At 37.1% G+C, this 21034-nt stretch overlaps 1 protein-coding gene across 3 annotated transcripts in view; it reads left to right on the top strand.

Annotated features, from left to right (window-relative positions):
- Positions 1-21034, top strand: part of EPHA6 (EPH receptor A6) — a 362638-nt gene that overhangs the window by 9807 nt on the left and 331797 nt on the right. For all 3 annotated transcript variants that reach the window (XM_030945817.1, XM_030945801.1, XM_030945809.1), the window contains exon 2: positions 17936-18000. In XM_030945817.1, the coding sequence (XP_030801677.1) occupies positions 17936-18000 (65 nt within the window). The remainder of the gene's footprint in view (positions 1-17935; positions 18001-21034) is intronic.

Genomic DNA, 21034 nt, shown 5'->3' with positions numbered 1-21034 from the left:
AGAAATTGCTTAATTCTTTTTCTATGAAATTCTGAATTGCTTATATGTTTAGATGAGTCCACCCATACAGCTTCCGAGTTTTGATAAAATCACTAAATCATAGTGTGGTTGCATTGACAGAAATCTTGGCCTGGTCTTTGTTTCCTCTCCCGAGCTGTGAGTATTATTTCCATGTTATTTGAGTAAATGCGAAAAGTGGCCTTTTGATAAAAATGTAATTTTTAAAACCCTGTGAAGATATTTGGCCTAAGTATCTTCTTCACTTGTACAGATAACTCAAAACAGGAGTTTTCAATGTGCTCTATTAGCAGATAATCTATACTGGTGTTCCCTACAGCTTTCCTTACCACCCCTCAGTGTGGTTAGTAACTGCATGTGTCAGTGTTGGTGGAATCAAATGACTTCATTTTTGTAACAGACTCACCCTTTAAATTGGTTCCAGTAATTCACCTGAAATTTCAGAAATAGGAATAAATGAATGAATGAATTAATGAAAAAATCCCCTAACAGCCATTTTCCCTGCACAAAGATAATTTACTGTATGTCCATTTGCAAACAAGGATGGCTGAAGTGCATCATCTGGAACTGCACTCAGCTGTATAAATAAAATCAAGGGTACACTGTAATTCAAAGATGCAGTGTTTGGTTTATATAAAATAATACCGTTCAGTTAAGCATTGCTTAGTTAAGGGTCTTCTTTAGTGTCTGTAGGAAAGGAGAAAGTTAATGAGTTGATGTTCAGTCTGTGGAAAGAGAAATTGAAGAACTGCTCAGTCTTTTGCAGTAATTTATTTTGCCTTTAACTGTGATTTTGTGCTCTTGAGTCTCTCTCTGACCCAAGTGATTCTTTTTCTGATATCTGGTGTTCTTATCTCCAGATGGGATGTGATTGCACTGAATTCAGTGAATGCATCATCCAAATTACCTGATTATTTGAGCTGTCAGGTAGTAGCTCAGGTTGACTTCACAGTTATTCAACATGGACAAAAAAAAAAATTACTTGGAATATTTAGGTCTTGGGGCCTTTATTGCCTGGGACATATGTTAGAAGTTTTTTGATCTGGTTTAAACTAAGAGAAAACTCTGAAAAGAAATGAAGAAATAGTCTTGCCATGACATGCTTTATGAATAAAGGAAAATTATTTTTGGTGAGCTTCATGGAGGTAGTGTTCTTTGAGAAGAACATTTATGCAGTTGTGAGGCACACCAGTATGATTTTCATTACACTAAAGTAACGAATTTTTATGACTAAAGCTAAAATAGCAGTGAGCCATCCTTTATTCAGATGGTGAGATGGAACAGTACATTTCTGATAAGGGAGAGGAGGGAAATAAAATAGGAAGAAGGAAGAGAAGATAAAAGATAATCTAATTTTCCTGACTTTCCTATGTGAATATTGTAATTTACAAAATTTTGGGTCTAGTCTGGTTGTAAAAAAAATATAGATATATATAACAATATGTCATCTATAGCTGTGAGCATAGAGATTTGTAGACTCCAAACAGATTCAAGTGCTTTTAAAAATGTACATAATTAAAAAAATATTAAAAAATTAAATTAATTCCAATGTTGAGTAGGAAAGAAATGTTATCTACTTGAGTCCATTGATTCTATTTTTATTGCTGAAAACTGCTACAGTTCATAAAATGCAGTTTTACAGGCTATTAGTCCATAATGTGGATTATGCCCTTTGGACACTTATGTTGAAGATAAATGCAGTAGTTTGGAGAGATCTGTATTGAAATTCTGTGAAGAGGGTTCAGTTATTTTTTAAGTTCTTTTTACTGTGAGCCAAAAGCAAATGGGTTGGAGGGAGAGGTGACCCTTGGCTTCCAACAGGAAATGAAATTAGCGGTGGAAGGGTCAGTTTGTCATTCAGGAAGTGGCTTCATTTCCATACAGGTGAGGAAAATAGGTCACTGAAACATTACTGGCATTGAAAGCCTTTTTTAATTGTTCTTGAGAGAAAGAATTGTATTTGCATTATAGTCGTATCTGCCAAGATTATTCACACTGCATTAAGGGGCTCTGTAACACAGGATTGGGAAAGAGCTTTGTTACCGAAATGAAATGCCTCCAGTGATGCTGTATAAAATTATTAATTTTCATCTTCAATCTAGTTAATCCATGTTCCCTCATTGTTCCTGTTCTGAACTTCAGTGCTGTGAAATTCAAATACATTTATGGGCTGCATTTATTAGTGAGTGGTGCTTATTTGTTTATGGTTGTGCTGGCTTTGTCTCAAAATGCAAGAATGCCTTTCCATTCTCATTTTTTATCCCGCTCACTATTGTAGGAGAAGTCACATCTCTTCTTTTGGGTTTTGGTGTGTGGTTTTCCTCTTTCACTCAAGAGATTTCTGATCTCTGTGACAGTTACAGTTGCCTGTGTTTATTCTTCATCCTGTTTAATTCACTATTTGTTGAAAAAATGAGGTGGCTAGAACCACATATAGCTTTGGTGGTGGGATTTCTCTGGTACTTTGTGCAATAGTAGTATTTTTATAATTCTGAATATTGGACAGTTTCTGTGATTTTTTTCTCTTTCATTCATGTGTTGTTGGATTGGTCCTTCATTGGCTTGGCAGCAATTAATATGCAGATATCTTATTTTCTCCGGCTGCTTCTAGATTCCCATTTCATGAAAGGAATTCTGCTTGGCTCCCTTTGGATTGTCTGATATTTTATATTTAATGTCCTTCCTTCCTTCCTTCCTTCCTTCCTTCCTTCCTTCCTTCCTTCCTTCCTTCCTTCCTTCCTTCCTTCCTTCCTTCCTTCCTTCCTTCCTTCCTTCCTTCCTTCCTTCCTTCCTTATTATCCCAGAAAATAATTACTCCTCCTCTTCTGATAACCTGCTCCCCCCCACAGTGTTTCAGCCTTTAGCTGAGCTGCCAATGCCTCCCAACTGTTCCATGGAAAAAACCCCATTAGACCAAGCCCATCCTGGACAAGGAAATTACTTAAATAACAAATAATATCAGTCTCATGACTTATTTTTGAGGAATTGCACCACAAATTGCACCGGTAAATCTATTTGTCTCAAAACCATGTCTTTTATAAACTTGCTCACATCTTTAGCTCTGTATTTAAAGCAGCTAAAAACTCTTCAACAACTTGCTTTAGTTTCATAACCCAGACTTATTTCTGACATTTATACAATGAAATGTACTTGATAAGCTAAAATATTCACTACCAATATGGTGTTGTCACACAAGCAGTAACTTCATTACATCTTAAAAGAAAACATAAATAATTCTTATAGATTCAAAACACTTTTTGGTTCGTATAATTCTGAATTAATGCTGAAAGAAGTACTGCTGAAAGTACATTGAACAAAATTATCCTCAAATTCAGCTGTAATTTTGCCTTAATGCATTATAATTCAGATGTCAGCTTTTTCTTCCATAATTTGATTCTGCTTGGCTATTAGGATTGCTCAGTGCTTACTCTGTTTTATTGCTCTTAGATGAAATAAATTAAGCTGTGTAGCAATATAAAAGATAATATTCATTGTTATAAATTTGGTATTTACACGAATGAAACATCTTAAATTCCCCCTTCATCTGTTTTAAATTAAGTATGAGATTTAAATCACTTGATCTGATTGAGAGCAAGGGCTGGAAATGAAGGGACCGTGGGCAATCAAAAAAGCACTCTGAGATTCTGATCAAGGCATTCATTATTGGTGGTGGGAAACAGCACTAAACAATAATTGATTGCATTATGGAGAGTGTAGAGAAACCTGCCATGACAAAATATTCTATTCATAGGCTGAGAATGAGTTTGAACAGGTGGAAAGTGAGAGCAATAAGTATTTGCAATTGCTCAAGTATGGTGGTTGTAAAAAAGGAGCCTTTGGATCAGTCTGGATTTATGAACTTTGTGTGATAAATTTATATTCAATTTTAAATGCTATCCCCCTTTATAGTTGCTCTTTTAACTAGGGATGTGTAATCATATACTTAATTTTAACCATAAAACATTTCCTTTTAACTCTGTTTTTCTCCATCTGACTCCTTATAATCCTCAGTAATCCTTTTTGTAGGCAACAAAAATCAACCCCATACATGAGGTAAAAAAATGCTTGGACTGAAACTATTCATAGATCCAAGAGTCTCAATTAAATCTATGCTAACTCTCTCAACGATGTTTTTCACTCCAGAATAGCTCTATCATTATTGAAAATGAAACCTTTCTTCGTGCAGACAGCCTTCTGCCATGCAGTCTGAAATGAGAAGTGAAGACAGCTTCAGTTGTCTTAGTTTTAGTGTGTCTGGTAAATTGTTGCATTTTGGAAGACAGTGATTTAGATTTTTACACAGATCAGTTACTTGCAGCGATTTAGAATTTTATACTAATCAGTTGCTGATGATATATTTTGGATTCTAGCTGCAGTTGTGGTGACAGGTTGTTTTAATGGAAGCAAATCTGTGCAAAACCTGTTAGCTGTATCCATTCTCCAACTCCTGCCTCATTCCTGATGTGCAAAGAATAATAATGTTTCTTTTTGACAGTCAGTGTTCACTGTCTTCCTGTACAACCTCTAAATATGTTACCACTTCTCAGTACCCCTCCTGACTGTGTGGCATTCTCCAATCCCAGTTTTCCTTCAACTCCAGTTCTGCCTTCTGCTGTGAAGTTTTTTTGGCTTTTCAGCAAAACCTTTCTCTTCCTCTCTGGTTTAAATTGAAAGAGGGTAGATTTGGATTGGATATAAAGAAGAGATTCCTTACTGTGAGGGTGGTGAAAGACTGGCACAGGTTGCTCAGAGGAATTGTGGCTGCCCCATCCATGGAAGTGTCCATGGCCAGGTTGGATGAGGTTTGTAGCAATTTGGGATAGTGGAAGATGTCCCTGTCAATGCAGCTGGACTAGATAATCTGTAAAGGACCCCTCTGACCTGAACTATTCTATAATTCTGTAATTCTGTGGTATACTGAATAGCCTTCCCAGACAAACTGAGCATTTTCATTATCTTCTAGTCTTCAGATAGGAGAAAAGAATATTAAAAAAAATTATTGCATATTTTTTCCCCTTAAGAGAGTAACTCATCTCCACAGTCGTGGTGCTGTTTCTGGCCTTCTCATGTTTTCTGTGCTCAGACATTTCAGGCAGAATGGCAAAAGAGGGGAAAAAAAGTTTTGAAGAAAAATGTCATAGAGGACTTTTTAATTCAAACATTTTCTTTGCGGTAATCATTGAAATATAAAGGTTCCTGTTTCCTTCACTGGCAGTGTGCATGTATTAATATATAGTCTATATTTGGCATTGCCTGCAGAGTCCCTGGGCAGTGCTCCAGCCATCCTCAGTGACATTGCTCTTGCATCACTGGGTTGTGTAACAGGCACTTAAGTCTCAAGTAGCCCTTTGAAGCGGTGCTTTGAGCTAAGTCCCAGAGAGCTGCTGCCTTTCCAGCACTTGACTACTGATGCAATGCTGTACCTGTCTAAATTACCTCTTGCACTACAGAAAATCTGAAAAAGAACCCTTAAAAAATGGAAAAGCAGTCTTTTTACTTTCACTTCTTGATGTGAAATGAGAAAAATCGGTTTATTTTATCCAATTAGATTATTTAATGTACAAAAGGAAAAAGGAGGGTAAATATATACTGTGGTATAGGAACCCAGTTACTCAACAGCTTACTACATGAATGATGGCATTCTCAGATTTATTTAATGCTCTTCAGTTATCTTTGAAATTTAAATCTCCGTGAATGTGTATTAAAAGCATATCATTCAAAGCTGAAAGTCTCTGCATAGTAGAGGTGGCTACTCCATACTGTCCAATATTTTAAAGTAATTTGATCTTTGGTTAGATAGTCAGACATTTCCTGTCAAGTGACAAGATGCTGTATATTTATTTGTTTATAATGTTAAAAGTATTGCAAACCTGATTAATTGATTAAAACAGTTGAGCCTTCATGTTATACTCCACTGTATGGAAAGAGACCAAGAATTTTCAAAGCCACTGGTTATTGGTATGTACTTTACAGCCTGACCTAGCACCTGTAAAATGTTCATGCTGTGAAAACTTGGTGCTTGACACAATAAATTATAAATGAAGAGCTAGTGGAAGAGGGCACAGGCTGTCGAAGTGAAACAGAGAATTACAAAGCTCAAAAACATTAAACTGACTGGCCGTGTAGATATTTAATCAAAGAAGATAAGAAATGTTTTAACATCATGAACACGAAACTAGGAGATATCTCTGGGAATATTTGTCATGAGAGTAACAAAACTGCTTTCTAAGAGTTGTATTTATTTTGGTATATTTTTGAGGTTCTGCATTAAAATAAAAGAAAATGTAATATAGCCAAATATTAACGTCATTTTCTGAGTTGCCTCTATGTTCCATCCTGGAAGTTTTTTTGGTGTAATTTCTGCTAAACTCCTCCTCTGGTCATCATGGTCACTTTCCAACTACAGCAAGGCCAAGTGTATTAAATATTTCCCTTCCTAGCCAGATAACCTATCAAACAGGTGAGATACCACTTCAGGAAGCAAAGGAGAAAAACTGACCCATTTGCTTGACAGCATTTTTTACACTTGAAAGTCATGGCTGCTTCTGCTTTGATATGCCCACAGCTTGTGGCTCTACTGATGACTTTCCTTATCTACTGACAGCTAAAGTCATTACTAACCACATTACCTCTACCCAGCAGAAAAAAAACCCCAAATGTATCCTTAATAGTCCTCTTCTATCCTTTGTATGTCACTTGCTTTCTTGGGTGTCATTGTTGGTACATTGCAAGTACAAGGCAGCCACTTACTCCATCCCTCAGGTGAGATGGGGAGAAGCATAAAAAAAAAGTAAAAATCTTGCTGGTTGAGTTAAGAACAGTTTAATAATAGAAACAAAGTAAAATGTAATATAACAATAACAATAATAATAATAATAGTAATAATGGTGATGAAGAAGAACAACAACAGTTGGAAGTAAAAAGAGAGATAAAACCTAAGAAAAGCAAGTGATGCATAACGCACTTGCTCATCTGTCACTGTCCAATTCCCAGCCCATTCCCAAGCACTGATCAGCCCCTCACAGCCAACACCCTTTAGGTAACACACTGAGCATGATGTTCTGGGGTATGGAATATCCCTTTGGCCAGTTCGGATCACTTGTCCTGGCCGTGCTCCCTCCCAGCCTTTTTGCACTGGCAGAGCATGAGACATTGAAAAGTCCTGGACTTGGGGTGAGCATTACCCAGCAACAACCCAAACATTGCTGTGTTACCTTTGTTCCCACACTAAATCTAAAACACAGCACTGTACCAGCTGCTAACAAAAAAATTACCTCTATTCCAGCCCAAACCAAGACACTGGGTCAGTAGGGAGATCAGGGAACATGTCTTATTGTTTTAGTAGGAAATACTAACTTCATCCTGTTTGTGTGGCAATGCCATAGGTCTGGAGTGGATAATAATAAATGTCCTGTCACTTCTGGAGGCCCATTTGTATGTCTTGTGGATGAATTCTGAGTGGTAGTTCAGAGTACAGCTCTGCAACAGATGGGCACTGAAAGCAGCTGTGCTTTCCCACCCTCTGCACCACTTCTAAGAGACAAGTTGAACTTTGCTGTTGGCTGGGAAAAGCAGGAGTCAGGATCTGCCATTTCTGGGCTGGATGTTTGCTTTGCTTTCTGCATTGTAACTTTCCTGCCTGCAAAATAAGTATGACCCCATTTCATTTTTTATGATGTAAAAATATGAACTGGATAACTCGGATTTAGTTGATGGAGTTAAAAAGTTAGGCTGAACAACAGAAATAATAGAAGATGGTGAGAAAATGGCAAATAGTCTTTGGTGGGTCAGTTGGTGGGTCTGTGCAGTTCAGAAGAAACCTCCTTCCTGTCTCATGTCTGGAACTTCCCTGACTGTTGTTTCCATGTCTGATTTGCCTATGTGAGGGTTTTAGTCTCCCAGTTCTTGCTCTGAGCCTGTCTGAAGCAGCTCTGCAGCTCCGAACACACCACCCTCAAGGGCTCTGCCAAAAATCCTGGACTGGACCCTTGTCTTAGTCCTTGAGCCAGAGATTCTTAAACAACTCATCATGGGGCTGTGCTGCCAGTCAAGCACAAACTTCAGCCTTTGTCTCTCTCCTAAGATTTGTCTGTTCTGTTCCTCTGAGTCACCAAACTGCTAATTTTTCATTACGGTTATTAAGTGACTACTTGAGTAAGCAGTGGCCATCTGTCCTCTCAGCCCCTATTTGTGACATTATCAGATGTTCTCTTTAAAACTTCTTTCTTTCAAGGGACTGCTGTAGAACACTTCACACTTCTGGCTCCTCTTAAAAAGAGGCAAATTATGAGATTGAAAGGTATTTCTGTATCAACCTTTCCAGGTGTGCGTTAGGAAAAGGGAACAAACCTTTGCAATGCCATTTCATTCTTTACTATTAGAGAGGCCGTGTCTTTGGTTCAGAGCAGGGCAAGGAAGAATGGGTGCCTAAGGTGGGTTTGATTATGCCCATGAACTTCAGAGGGAAGTTTCTACCCCCCTTGAAGAGGAATTCCCATAAAATATGCAGTATAGGAGCACTAGCCATGGAGTTATTAACTTCATAATTAGTTTGGCTGATCATTATGTATAGATATTGTTATAATTTTCCTAAAGCTTTTGTATGTTGGGGTTTTATTTTTTCCACTTATGGATGTTGTGACATTAATATTTTGTTCATTTTATCACCACCCAATACAGGTATTAAAGTAAAAGACATAAAAGAAACTGCTTGTAAGAATGCAGGTTAACAGCAAAGTGAAGAATATTAAGTTTAGCATTAGTCCCAGCCTATGAGAATTGGCTTCAACACACAAGTCATTTACCAGTGCAAGGATAAATACGTTTGTCTGAATTTCAGTTGTTTCTAATTTCCCTAATGAAGATATACTTAGGTTAATAAACAGGGCTCACAAAACTGTCAGGTATTCGTGTTCATTTAGGAAATGCTGCCCAGTAATCTACTGTTGACATGAACATGATGGTGAATTGAATATCAATTAGTATTTTCAAGGCAGAATGAAAATTATGAAGTCGGGCAGCTGGGCTCTATCATTATTTTGTGATGCCTCTTTTTATCAGGGTTAGCTCTTGGTCTTTTTATATTACACATGTGAAACCAAAAACATGGAAAAATAATACAGATCTGGTGGTGTTTTCTGGAGCTGTGAACAGCATTAATTTATCTCACTTCATTTTAACAGCAATCTCTGCTGTAAAGAAGTACCTTAAAGCTGAGTCAATGGTAAGAACAGATTGTTTCCCTGGTACCTAAACTCCTGTTTCCCCATCTCATTCTTGGTGAGGAGCACATTAAAGTAGAGCAATCTGCCTCTGCCTGCCTCGGTTCTGTGCTCACTGCCTGTCCTGCAGGGCTGACATTGCAGAGCTCAGCCCCCTCTGGTGCATTACAAACGTAGGAGTTATCCCTCCTGGCCGAGCTGTGCATTTCACAACCTTCTCCTTCTCCTGCCTTGCTTTCCCGTTGAAAGTGCACTGATCAACAAAATCACTTTGAAATCACTTTGAGGCTGCTCTTGGGGAGAAAGCTCTGTAACAGGCTAGGCAAGGTAGGCCATTACCTACTCATTTTCCATTCCACAATTACCTGAGGAAAATTTGGGGCCTCATCTTTTTCTGAGGTAAGGCCATTTATATTGGATGTGAGAATGCTTTCTTTTTATCTCAGTAGTTTTATTTTTTCTTGTGCTGATGAGTAAGACTCACATGGGAGAAGCAAGTGCCTGTGTGAGACCTCAAAATAGGAAATGTTTACAGCTGTCCTAGAGCAAAATAACCTGCTGGGTGGCAGAATAACTAGTTAAGATCTAGCCATATACAATTTGGAATTGCAGCTGTTATCCTAGAAAGATTTCAGTGCAGAAATTGTCACGTGTTTCTGCACTGACAGATTTTCTCTATGCATTTGGTGCCACTGAATGTATCAAGTGGATTTCCAAGGCTTCATTTGGTATTTGTGAAATAAAACTTGGAATCCACCTTACTGGGGAAGACTGAATCTTTTATTGACTGTTATTACATGCTTTTAACTGACTAATTTTTAAATTTCTCTCCCCACTTTGATATCTTTTCTGGACTTACAGACAGGGATTAAAATAATGGAAAGAAAAAGAACGCAAAATTTTACTGTTATTTCTTTTGGGTGCAAAAGGATTCGTGTTTATTGAAAATAAATCTGTCTTAGGTATTTATAAATTGTAAGTTACAGTAATTTATTATCAGATATTTTGATAGGTGTTTAAAGTATTGCAGTTGCTTATTTTACAGTGAAATGGCATTGGTAAGGGAGGAAAAATGCTCGTGTTAAAACATGTTTGTGGTTAGAAACTTAAAACCCTGAAGTTAACTTAGAGTTTGCTAATTTACAAAAAATCTGCTTTTAAATCCTACTTTCAGAGAGACAGGTGTAGCTGATGTAACTGAGGGGTCTGCAATGGTTTGCAATGCTAATAATGGTACAACATGAGAATAAAGGCATTCATGTTGATTTTTAATGTGAGAATGGAAGAAAGTATGAAAAAAGGGTGTAGTAAAACAGAAACATTGGGTATGAGAATATTGGTTTCCATTCCAGAGAGAGATGGAGCAGTAAGGTTACAGCAGCATTCTCCTTCTCTTCTAAGGAGAACATGCATATGGAAAGGATCATTTTATTTGCTTTGTAATATGATAAATTTTAATTTAATTTAAAAAATTAACTTCCTGAGAAATAGGTAAGAATGTGTTCTAGGAAAAAAGGTTGAATGTAAAAGGTGAGTGGTAGCTTTTTTATTTTTTTGCCTTTTTTTTTTCTCCAAAAGAGCTATTGTTTTAATCTTGTTTCCTCAGAGCCACAAGATCTCAAATTATATCTATCCAGGAAGTGGTAGGAAACAGTAAGACTGAAACACATAACTAAATCAAATGAGAAAAGAGGGGAGATCATTCCTTAAGCATCTCTATGCAATGTACGGAAAGAAAAATGGTGCTTTGGAGGAATTTGGTTTTGAAGATTCTCACTGGAGACCTCGTGTAATGGAGTAAAACAGCACTAAGATAAAGACAGGCATTTATCCAATATAACCCCATCTAATGACATTGCAAATTCTTAGCACTGACAAGATGAAAGTATCATGAATGGGATGTTGGGTTTAGTACATGAAAAATTATTCTGGCCAGTTCTCATTCATCAAAAGAGAATTTTAAAAGTGTTTGTGTGAGTGTGCAAATATGAGAATAAGAAAGGTGAAAGAGGAAATTCCTTTTAAAAGTTCTTGATTAGGAAATCACTAATCAGTAAAAAAAGGCCAGTTTTGGATAACAGCTCAGCCTACATTGGAGGTAACATGAAAGCAGAAACTAGAAATATAAACATTTCTCATCATTAATAGAAAAGAGAGGATACATGTGGAGATTAGCACATGTTAGAAAATATGTAGTGTAGAAAACTGAAATTAAAAAGTGTGTTAGGTAAATGCCCAAGTCCCACAACACTCATGATAATGGGAATTTATCTATTGCATTATGAATAAAAATATTTGTGTGAATGATATTGAACTATTTTTAGAAAGAGGCAGAAAATAATGTGTTTAAAATTGGGAAAATCAGAAATTAGTGATTTATTCATATAATATGACGAATATGAAATACTCCCCATCTGGTGTAAATAGTTCTCTTCCAAGAGTCCTGAAAGAATTGGCTGAGAACATCTCTGGGCTATTGATGGTAAATTTAATGAGTTTGGGGACTCAGGGAATTCAGGAATACTGGAAAAGTGTAGGTGTTAAGAGTTGTGGTTTGAAAAGAAAAGGGAAGCCCCATTAACCAGGTAACTAGATTTTTATAAAACTCACATTTGGAGAAGTCATTTATTCTCCTCTGCTCTGCCCCAAGGCAACAGGAGATTATGCAGAAACCAGGCCTGACAGTGTTCAAGGTGTCTTAAAAGCCTCCTGGAGTGGAGATTCCCCAGCTTCCCAATTAGTCACAGCTCTCCCTCTTCCTTACAACTGTGGGGTAGCAAGGATTTTTTTGGAGTCTGACATAAAACTCTTGGAAATGTTGAGGAGAGTGGGAGGATTAGTCTCTCTATTTTGCTGGCTCTAATCCCTCTTATCTCAGGCAAACAGCATTGTCAATACTTTGTTTACTCTCTGATTTGCTGTGACTCCTGTACACTTCCCTGGCAGAATTGCTATCTAGACAGGTGCTCCTCATACTTTATTACTGCATCTCATTAGTCTTGCCTAAACCAGATAGCTGTTGAATGCAAAATAATGAAAATTATGGAAAAGGATTCAATTGATACGTGTATAATGAATGCCAGTTTATTTGGTTTATGGAAAACAGGCCTGGTCATAAAACCAAGCATTTAAATAATTTTTCCCAGTTGATTGCACATTAATTGCCAAGGTAACTTGGATATTGCATATCCCCTTCTTCTTTCTGTCTTCCTCAGGCAGACAAGCCACAGCAGTAATATGCTGAATTTTTTTATATTTTAACAGAATATGATAGAGTCTTCTGACAGTAAAAAGCTTAATTGTTTTTACTAAATGAGTTAAAAAAAAAAAAAACTAAGGTCTAAGAAGCCTTAAAGTAGTTTTAGTGACTGTTACATCACAGAATTTGAGATACTCATTATACATCATTAAATATTCTAATATTTTTCATTAGTAACATGGAAAAAAATATAAACTCAATACCTGACAAAGAGCAGTAAGTAAAGACAGAAGGAGGATGTGCAGACAGGGAGGAGCTTTTATCACTTAGTAAAGGTCAGCCCTTGCAAATGAAATTTGTTTTAGTATAAACCAGTGGATCTTTGTACATTCAAGAGCAGAAATTTAACCCCAACTGAAAAACATAATGGTGGAAAGGAGTGAATCTGTACAGGACAGTGATCTTGTAGAGTAGTAACAGCCTATGAGTGCAATGCTGCAGCAAAAAAAGTAGGCTAATGTGACCCTGGATATATAAATAGGATATAAAAATAGCCAGGACTCTTAATACACATTGTTAAAAGGAATGATTTCAGAATACTGCATATGATCCTCTTTTTAAAAATTAAAAAAAAAGCCATAAAACCTGAAAGAAAATACAGACACTTCAGAAGACAGCAACAACTCTCTTGAGAGCTGGATGTGAGAGACTTCAAAAACTCTGTGTTTGCCTTATAAATATGAACTTTGCAGTCAATAATAAAGTTCTCAGGGACAAAAAAAGCTGCAAATTTTACCCATTTCTGGGGTCATCTGTAATGCATCCCTACCTTGCTGGAAGATACTGAAACTTTTACACAGTACAGACGAGATGTTCCTGAATTGTTAGTGCTGTCTTCAGAAATGAATGTCTGTGTGTTGCTCTGCTTTCCTTGCAAATCTTAGGCTTTACCCACTCTAGAGGTAACAGTGAAATGTTTAAAATTAGCAGATCAAGCTGGGTGAACCAATATCAGACTGTGATTCAATGAAGTTGGCCAAAATCCTGTATTAATTGTGTTCATTCACACATACCCTGTCTGGAGATGTGTAAAAAGAAGAAGAAAAGATACTGGTGAAATGAATATTTGGAGGGCTTTTTTCCTTGGTTGTACAGACACAATGGCAGAGTTCATCTTTAGAAGAGTATTTTGGAATGAAAATTAAAATTCCACCCTGTCAGTCCTTGGAGCTCTGCTCATCGTAATTTTAGGTAAAACAGTTTCCTTGGGACCAGGAAAAACCTCTGAAAAGATTAATTTCAGTTGTAAAGTCTAATAATAGCAGTGTAAGATAGCGTCCAGAAAAAAGGAAACTGAAGCTCAATAAGACATAATGAGTAATAATAATATATATTAAAGTATGTGCTGGAAAAAAAAGCTAAACACTTCTAAGAATGAAATGTGCAAGTAATTAAACAATAGGCTTGTAGATGCATGTTCAAGTCTGTATATTATTACGGAAGTGTTAGAATCTCCAGTTCAGTTATTTAAGAAAGGACATTCAAGTGCTAAATCGGAGTTTTTATCCAAAGAGTTTTTTTAAAAGGGTCTTTGAGTTCATTTTGAATTGTGACATGACTTTGTACTTGCAGACCTAAACTCTTGTTCACTGTGCAAGTTTTAAAGCCATCACATCAGAAAAGTGCCTGCTAAAAGTGGAGGTTGGATGTCACAAATGTCAATAACATTGCTGAGTCTCAACCAGTGTACTCGGAGCTTTTCCCGTAAAATATTCACTGCAGTGGTTCCAGACACATTTCTGTTTATGCTGGCAGCTAATAGCTTGTCCATAATGGACACTTTTCATTTTTTTTTAAGAAGGATGGAGCTTTTTATGGCATACAAAGGAGCATAAATAAGTAAATGTAGGGACAAGGGTCAATAAATATGACTTTGTGATACCGTTAGCCTTTTAGGGAATTTTCTCATTATAAGCATCATAGGAGTAGTGCCCACCATCTTTTTTTAGTCTCTTCGCATGTGAATTTCCAGTTGTTTTGAAACTTTTCCTGTCCTGCAGGCAGAGGGGAAGCCTCCACTCCTGTATGTCATTCAATGTAATTCAGATGTTTACATGCTGGCAGTTCCTCTTAGCCTGGAGCTCTTTGGCAGAGGGATTTTCTGCCATAAGAGCTGTGAGTTGGAAGTGCCTTGGCAGCGCAGATTTGTCTGCCATCAGGGCTGTGCTGCTGGGGATAGGCTGCTTCTTCATCACCTCATTTAAAGATACTTGGGTGTCTCTGTCCCACACTGAAGTTGAGCATGTAGATATCTCCAAACCTCTGAAGTGCTTGAGGATTTTATTGCTTTATCCATGTCCTCATTTGTATAGCAGACTCTGTGGAATCCACAGCTTCATTGTGTTTCTTTGGCACGAATATAAGGTTTACTTGATATTTCAGTATTTGCACATCTTTGATTGATAATTATTTTACGTCTTATAATACAAGTGCTGTTGGAAAGACAGTTTTTTCATTTTTATGATTTTTATTTCTGACCCTGAAGGTGATACCATTCTAGTTAGTAGTTATTTGGTGGTTTCAATCCTCCAGTTGGAGAATTCTCCAATTGGTTTGAATTTTCCGGTTCTTACAGATTTGGTAGCTACAGGTGAGACTATGTGAGCATTCAAGAGCCTTGGTATGTCAAATGTATCAAAAATTGTATTCTAACAAAACTCAATTAGTCATTGGGGATCATTTGGTAAATGTATATGAGGAATATTATTAGATCATGGCTCAACTAAATCTAAACTTAATATACGTTCAGTGATGAATTTACTCTAGTTTTTAATGTATAGCTTTGAGCCTTCAAGTAGCACTTGATTAATTCAGGCAAGGAATTAATTAATTCAGGCTCCACTGAAGAAATGAATTAGTTTTCCTTTCTGTATTTTGGGTCGTGTTCCACAGAAGTATTAATTTTTGAATACCTGGATGATGTTTATTAAATTGCAGTCTTGCTACCACAAAAATTGTGAAACTGAAATGACACTTCAAACCCTAATTAATGCTGCTCAGAGAAAAATTTATTTCTGCCTGCAGGTCTGTAGGAATAGCACTTGACAAAGAGCAAGATATAACTAGAAATTCAGCTGCAAACAAAGTACATAACAAATAGTCCATGTTTTCTGGGTGGAGAGAAGATGGGGGGGAAGAGATGGAAAGAAGAAAACAAACACCTAAGATGAAATGAAATATTCTCAGAAACCTGCTAAGCAGTTGGTCCTCTATGGAAAAGAAATATACAAACCCAGTTTGTTTGTTTTTTCTTCGGAGGTAACAGACCCCCAGTTATAATCAACTTAGAAGTTTTACACGGGAAACTGCTGCGTCAAATGTCAAATGAGAAGATGCTTTTTTTGACTCTTCCACAAGAGCATGGTAGCCTGACACAAACAGAAAATACTATGACAGCTGTAAATCACATAAAAGACCGCAAATAATCTCAATGAGGATAGTGATCCTTTTTTTTAAAGTAAAATAGGGTGTCGGCGTGCCAAACGAATTGCCCAGCTAGTGCCACAGCACGCCAGCAGCTTCTTCTGACAGCTGCGTAGCTGTCCGGCGCAAGCCGCGCTCGCAGCTGCCAGGACTGAGCCCTTCCCGGCGAAGGGGGAAGGCTGCCTCAGCCTGTGTCTCAAGAAACCCGCCATGCTTGGCTCTGAAGAAACGAGTCGCAGGAAAGATGGCAAGGAGGCAAGGCAGGTCTCAGCAGCGGGGGGGTTTTAGAGCTTGGGTGGGGACTTAAGGGATTGCCCAATCACCCTCGGTTTGGGATGGAAGATTCTGGGGTACGGGTGTGGGAAGAGGGTGATGGGCCGGGAGGTTGGTCTGGCAACATAGGAGGGGTCGGGGGGTAACTGTGGAAACTAAGGTGGGGTTTAAGGAATGACAGGAAACTGGTAACAAAAAGGCGGGAGTAACCACGGTAACCGGGAGATTGGCAGCTAACCTCAAAGGAGGAGGGTGGGGAGGGAGCCTAAGACGGAACCATTCTCAACAAAATATGGGGGAAAACTGGAGCATACCACTGGAATATAGAAACAACATTAAAGTATAACTTAAACCTTAAATCCTGTAAACACAATAGCAAAGCGGCCGCGCCGCAACAATAGGAATTGTAAAAAGTTATTAATTTATCATTGTATTATTCACAAAGCTTCATACAGTGAAGTGGTGAAGAAGTGGAGAGCAGAATACTCCCTTTGTTGAATATATTTTAAAAATGTCATTATTTCTTCACATAAACCCGTAAGCTTTTATGTGGTTTATGTTGAGTATTTTACTTCCCTGTAAGTCTGTTGGCGAGACAGCAAACTTCAGTTTCAGGTTAAAAGTCACCATCCATTCAAATGTAGAGGAGCTCTAAGTGTCACTAGTACAAAAGAGAAGGGAAGATGCTGGGTCAGGTTCCCTCTAATAAGGTTCCAAGTTCAGTGTCCATGCCAAGGTGCCTTTTCCATAAGGCAGAAAAACATGACCTGACTTCTGCTGCTGCTGTACTGCTCCCTATAAACACTTTAGAGAGAGCTGTATATTGATTATTTGGACAGACAAGAGGTAGAAGGTAGCACACAGCAATATAAACCCCACAAATGTGTGGATAGTAGGGTCACATTTCAAATTAATTGCTTAATTATTTTTCTCCATCATTTAACCATTCAAATAAGAACTGAAATTAGTGGGCTGTAAGGAGGAACTCAGCAATCAAAACACACCAACTCAATAATTAAAAGAAACTGCCCTGTGTAATACTTAATTTTGTGTTTAAATCCTAATACAGATTTCTGAAGTTAGAGGGTTGGATGAAACAATTCCATTAGAGGGCGGTAGTACCTGTGGGTAAAATGTCTGATGTGCTGTATATATTTTGTTTAGCATCAGTGAATGGAAGAGAAAAAGGAAGTTAGTGTAATTTAACATTAAATTAATGCAGAAACATTTTGTAATATACAATAACACACATTCTATCTTATATTAAAAAAAAACCAGAAGTGATGCGAAGTATATACGGCAGATATTAACACTGTGGTACTCCATCCAAGAGAGAAACTGAAGTTGTTTGTCTTTCTGTGTTCTCAATTTGTAAATTGTATAACTTTATTTCTGGGAAGTTTGTGGGTTTCATTAAAAAATCTTACTTTTGAAACTGTATTTTATTAGCTTTAATGCTGCAGATTTTCCAGTTTTCCAGGCAAGAGATTGCAGGAATGTGCATGTTTGATCAGGCATCTTTTAGTGGTTAAATATCAGTAGTGTACTGTGATTTGGCAATGATTTCTGCAAAAGATTTAGGGGTTTTTATGAGTTTTGAGACTTCTTTAGGTAAGAAATGTAAGCCATGAAAGCCCAAGTGAACCTGGGTAACATGGCAAGTTCAGTCCTTCCTGTTTTAATACTTTGCTATGTCTAATCCAAGCAATACCACAAACACCATTTCTTTTTCCATTTTCAGTTGTGTTACTTGATACTACAACTGCCCTTGGAGAACTAGGATGGAAAACATTTCCCTTAAATGGGGTAAGTCTCTCACCATTTCGTTTTTTTTGGTTTGGATTTTGGCATTCTGGCACTCTAGAAGTGAATAGGTGGATATTATTCTTCCAATATGGACTTGTCTGAAAGATTTTAGTTGTTCTTGGGACTGGAGCTGCCTGTGTTGTGAGTAGGAATTACAGATGCAAGAATGACATGAGTACATATTATTATGTTCTTCTCTTGCTTCTCTGAGTACTAAGTATCTAACTTTAAATCCAATTCTAACTGTTATGTATCATAAAGTTTCATATTAAAAAAAATTCCTATGCTGCAGGAATTAAAAAAAAAATACAAGACCATTTTTTTTGTGAAGAAAAAGGAAAAATAAGTTTCTGCTTTGCAAAATGGAACAAAAATTTTATGGTTTAAGTAAGAACCAGTATTGCCTTTAGCATTTGATAATATGGCATCAGATTGCCTAAATCAGAAAAATGAAAACATTAATAGTGTCTGTTATCCTTGGGGACAGTGAGCATGGGGTAGAGCAGCATTTTTACTGTCTAAAGTTCAACCATCAGTGCTTTGCCAGTGGCTGCACTTTCAGAACCTGTTTTTTTTTCTTTCAACTCAGCTAATGCATGTCACAGAGTTTCAGGGGCATTTGGAGTTTCACTTTTAAAGTAAGATGCACTATTCTAGAGCATTTAACATGTTCTGCATCAATTTGTAGTTCTGATGTCACTGTACGTACTGTGTATCACTTATTTTTATACTAGCTTGCATTATCTCCTGATTCTTGTGTATGAGGCATATAATTACTTGCTTCTCTGAAATGAGCTCAGAAAATACTGTTTTTTCTGAGAGAAACATCTTGTTCCATTTTCAGTCATTTTATTTGCGATGTTCTGTTCCAGAAGGAAGTAGAAACTGTCTACCCTCAGCACCTTAATAATCCATTTTTGAAAAATGCCTTCTGTGTCTTTGCCTTCAGGGATTTCAAGCCATATGACATTTCTTAATCTCAGCCTGTTTTCAACTTTATGGATTACTCTTTTTCTTTCTATTCCTAGGCATAATTTCCATCTCTCACAGATACTTCTGTGTTTTACATTTTCTATGCAGTCTCATGCAATCAGAGTTATAATTCTGAAAGTTTTGTTTCCTTTAAAAATCCCAGACAAAGTACATACTGTCGTAAACCACAATGAGAAATGAATCAAGGAATTTTTGCTCTAGCAAAAAGTAAGGACTGTCATCTACCATGATGAGAAAATCCGGTGAGGAATGTTTTGCTTGAGCACTGGGATGAGCTCCATTGAAGTGCACAGTACATTTGGAAAGCACAAAAGATATAATTGCAGTTATTGTGTAAATTCTTAAAAGCTCTAGGTATGCCAAAATAGCCACAGTATACAAACACAAAAACATGTGCACTTCAAGTTAATATAAAACACAGCTATTATAACAAGTATTTTTTGGCTCCTCATGCATATCCTAAACAATAGTTTTGCAGCCTCTTGAGGGTTTTGGGTGTCTTTGGACCTCTGCTGTATATTAACAATTGGCAGCACTTACTAAAATACATAGAGGAGTTTACATTTCAGTAAGAACCTGGGATTCAATTATTAAAATATTTCCCAAAAATACAAAGTGATTTGAAAAAACAAAAGGAGCTAGAGTAAATATGGGGCAGAAAAGTGGTTGGTAGCATAAAATCATAGAATCATTTATATTGGAAAAGACTTTTCACATCACTGAGTCCCACTGTTAGCCCAAGACCACCATGTTCACCACGTCCCCAAATGCCACAGTCACACACTTTTTGGACACTTCCAGGGATGGTGATCTATGTCCACAGTGCTACCTAATCTGAGTTACTCCTGTATCCTAATATAATCCAGAATATGGCACAAGCATTTGTGTGATTGAGATTATCACTGCAGAGATAAGAATCTGTTTTGTCCCATGATGGGCACATTAGGATTTTCTTGTTTCCTGAAGGAGAGTGACAAATTTTGTATTGTTGGTGTTTTTTGAAATAAATTTTTGTTCCGATACTATTGAAATCTAATGTGTTACTTTAATCAAACCTTAAGTGTTTGTTTAGTGTTTATGTGTGTAAGAAAAATGTCATTGACTTATGATTATTGCTCTGCTGAACATTTTTGATGTTAGGAGGATGGGATGATGGGTTTTCCTGAGCCTGTGACATTAGCAGAAGTCATTAATTTACTGGCACACTCAGTCACAAGGAATGTTTTCATTAAATTGAAGAGCAACTGAAATAATAATGCTTGGGATTTGGGTAATACTGAGTATGCCTCAGAGATTTTAAACTAACAGGCCAGGGTGAAGTGGGATAAAAAAATCAGGAGGTTCTTGTGGAACTTGCAGAACCTTAACCTTTGCCTCCCAGACTTTTTATTTATAGAAGATTCATTACATAACATTTGTAAACTTTCAGCAGTTTCAGTCATCATTGAGCTGCAATGATAACTGTGTTATTCATGTCTTGGGAATATAATATGTGATTTTGTTTTTAAATTTTCTTCCCAGTTATTTTTGCATCCTTTCCGAAGCATGAGAATGCAATAGTTTTTTCTTATAAATGGGTTTTATTTGCATGTCAGATTTTTTTCCTTGTATTTTGAACAGGTAATAAATTTAGTGCTTAGAGCTACAAAAATGCAGCATAAAACATTAATATCTCTGAGGTCAATAGCATCAACTTTTGTTGACTGAGTTCCAGTTTAGCTTCTCAGTGATGGGCTGTCTAAAATTTCTGCCTTAATAATGGACACATCTGATACTTCCTCTGTTCTTTGGGCTGTAGTTCAAAATGACTGATTGATTTATGAAAAAGCATGCACTATGAAAGGAGATCTTTACTCACCAAACTGTGACTCCATAACCTTGAAAATATAGAACAGAGGTTTGGGGTTTTTTTTGATTGGTACAAAAAATGGGAAGACACAAGTTCATGTGCTTCAGGAGAGGATGTGGATGGGAGCTCGTGGGCAGTCTCAAGTGCATGTGAAGTAAAATCCAGCAGTCTAACCAAAGTCAGTTTGCTGAC

The sequence above is a fragment of the Camarhynchus parvulus genome, chromosome 1 (genome assembly GCF_901933205.1).
Source record: "Camarhynchus parvulus chromosome 1, STF_HiC, whole genome shotgun sequence".
NCBI lineage: Eukaryota > Metazoa > Chordata > Aves > Passeriformes > Thraupidae > Camarhynchus > Camarhynchus parvulus.
The sequence above is the reverse complement of the archived record's forward strand: the minus strand, read 5'-3'. Positions and strand labels throughout refer to the sequence as shown.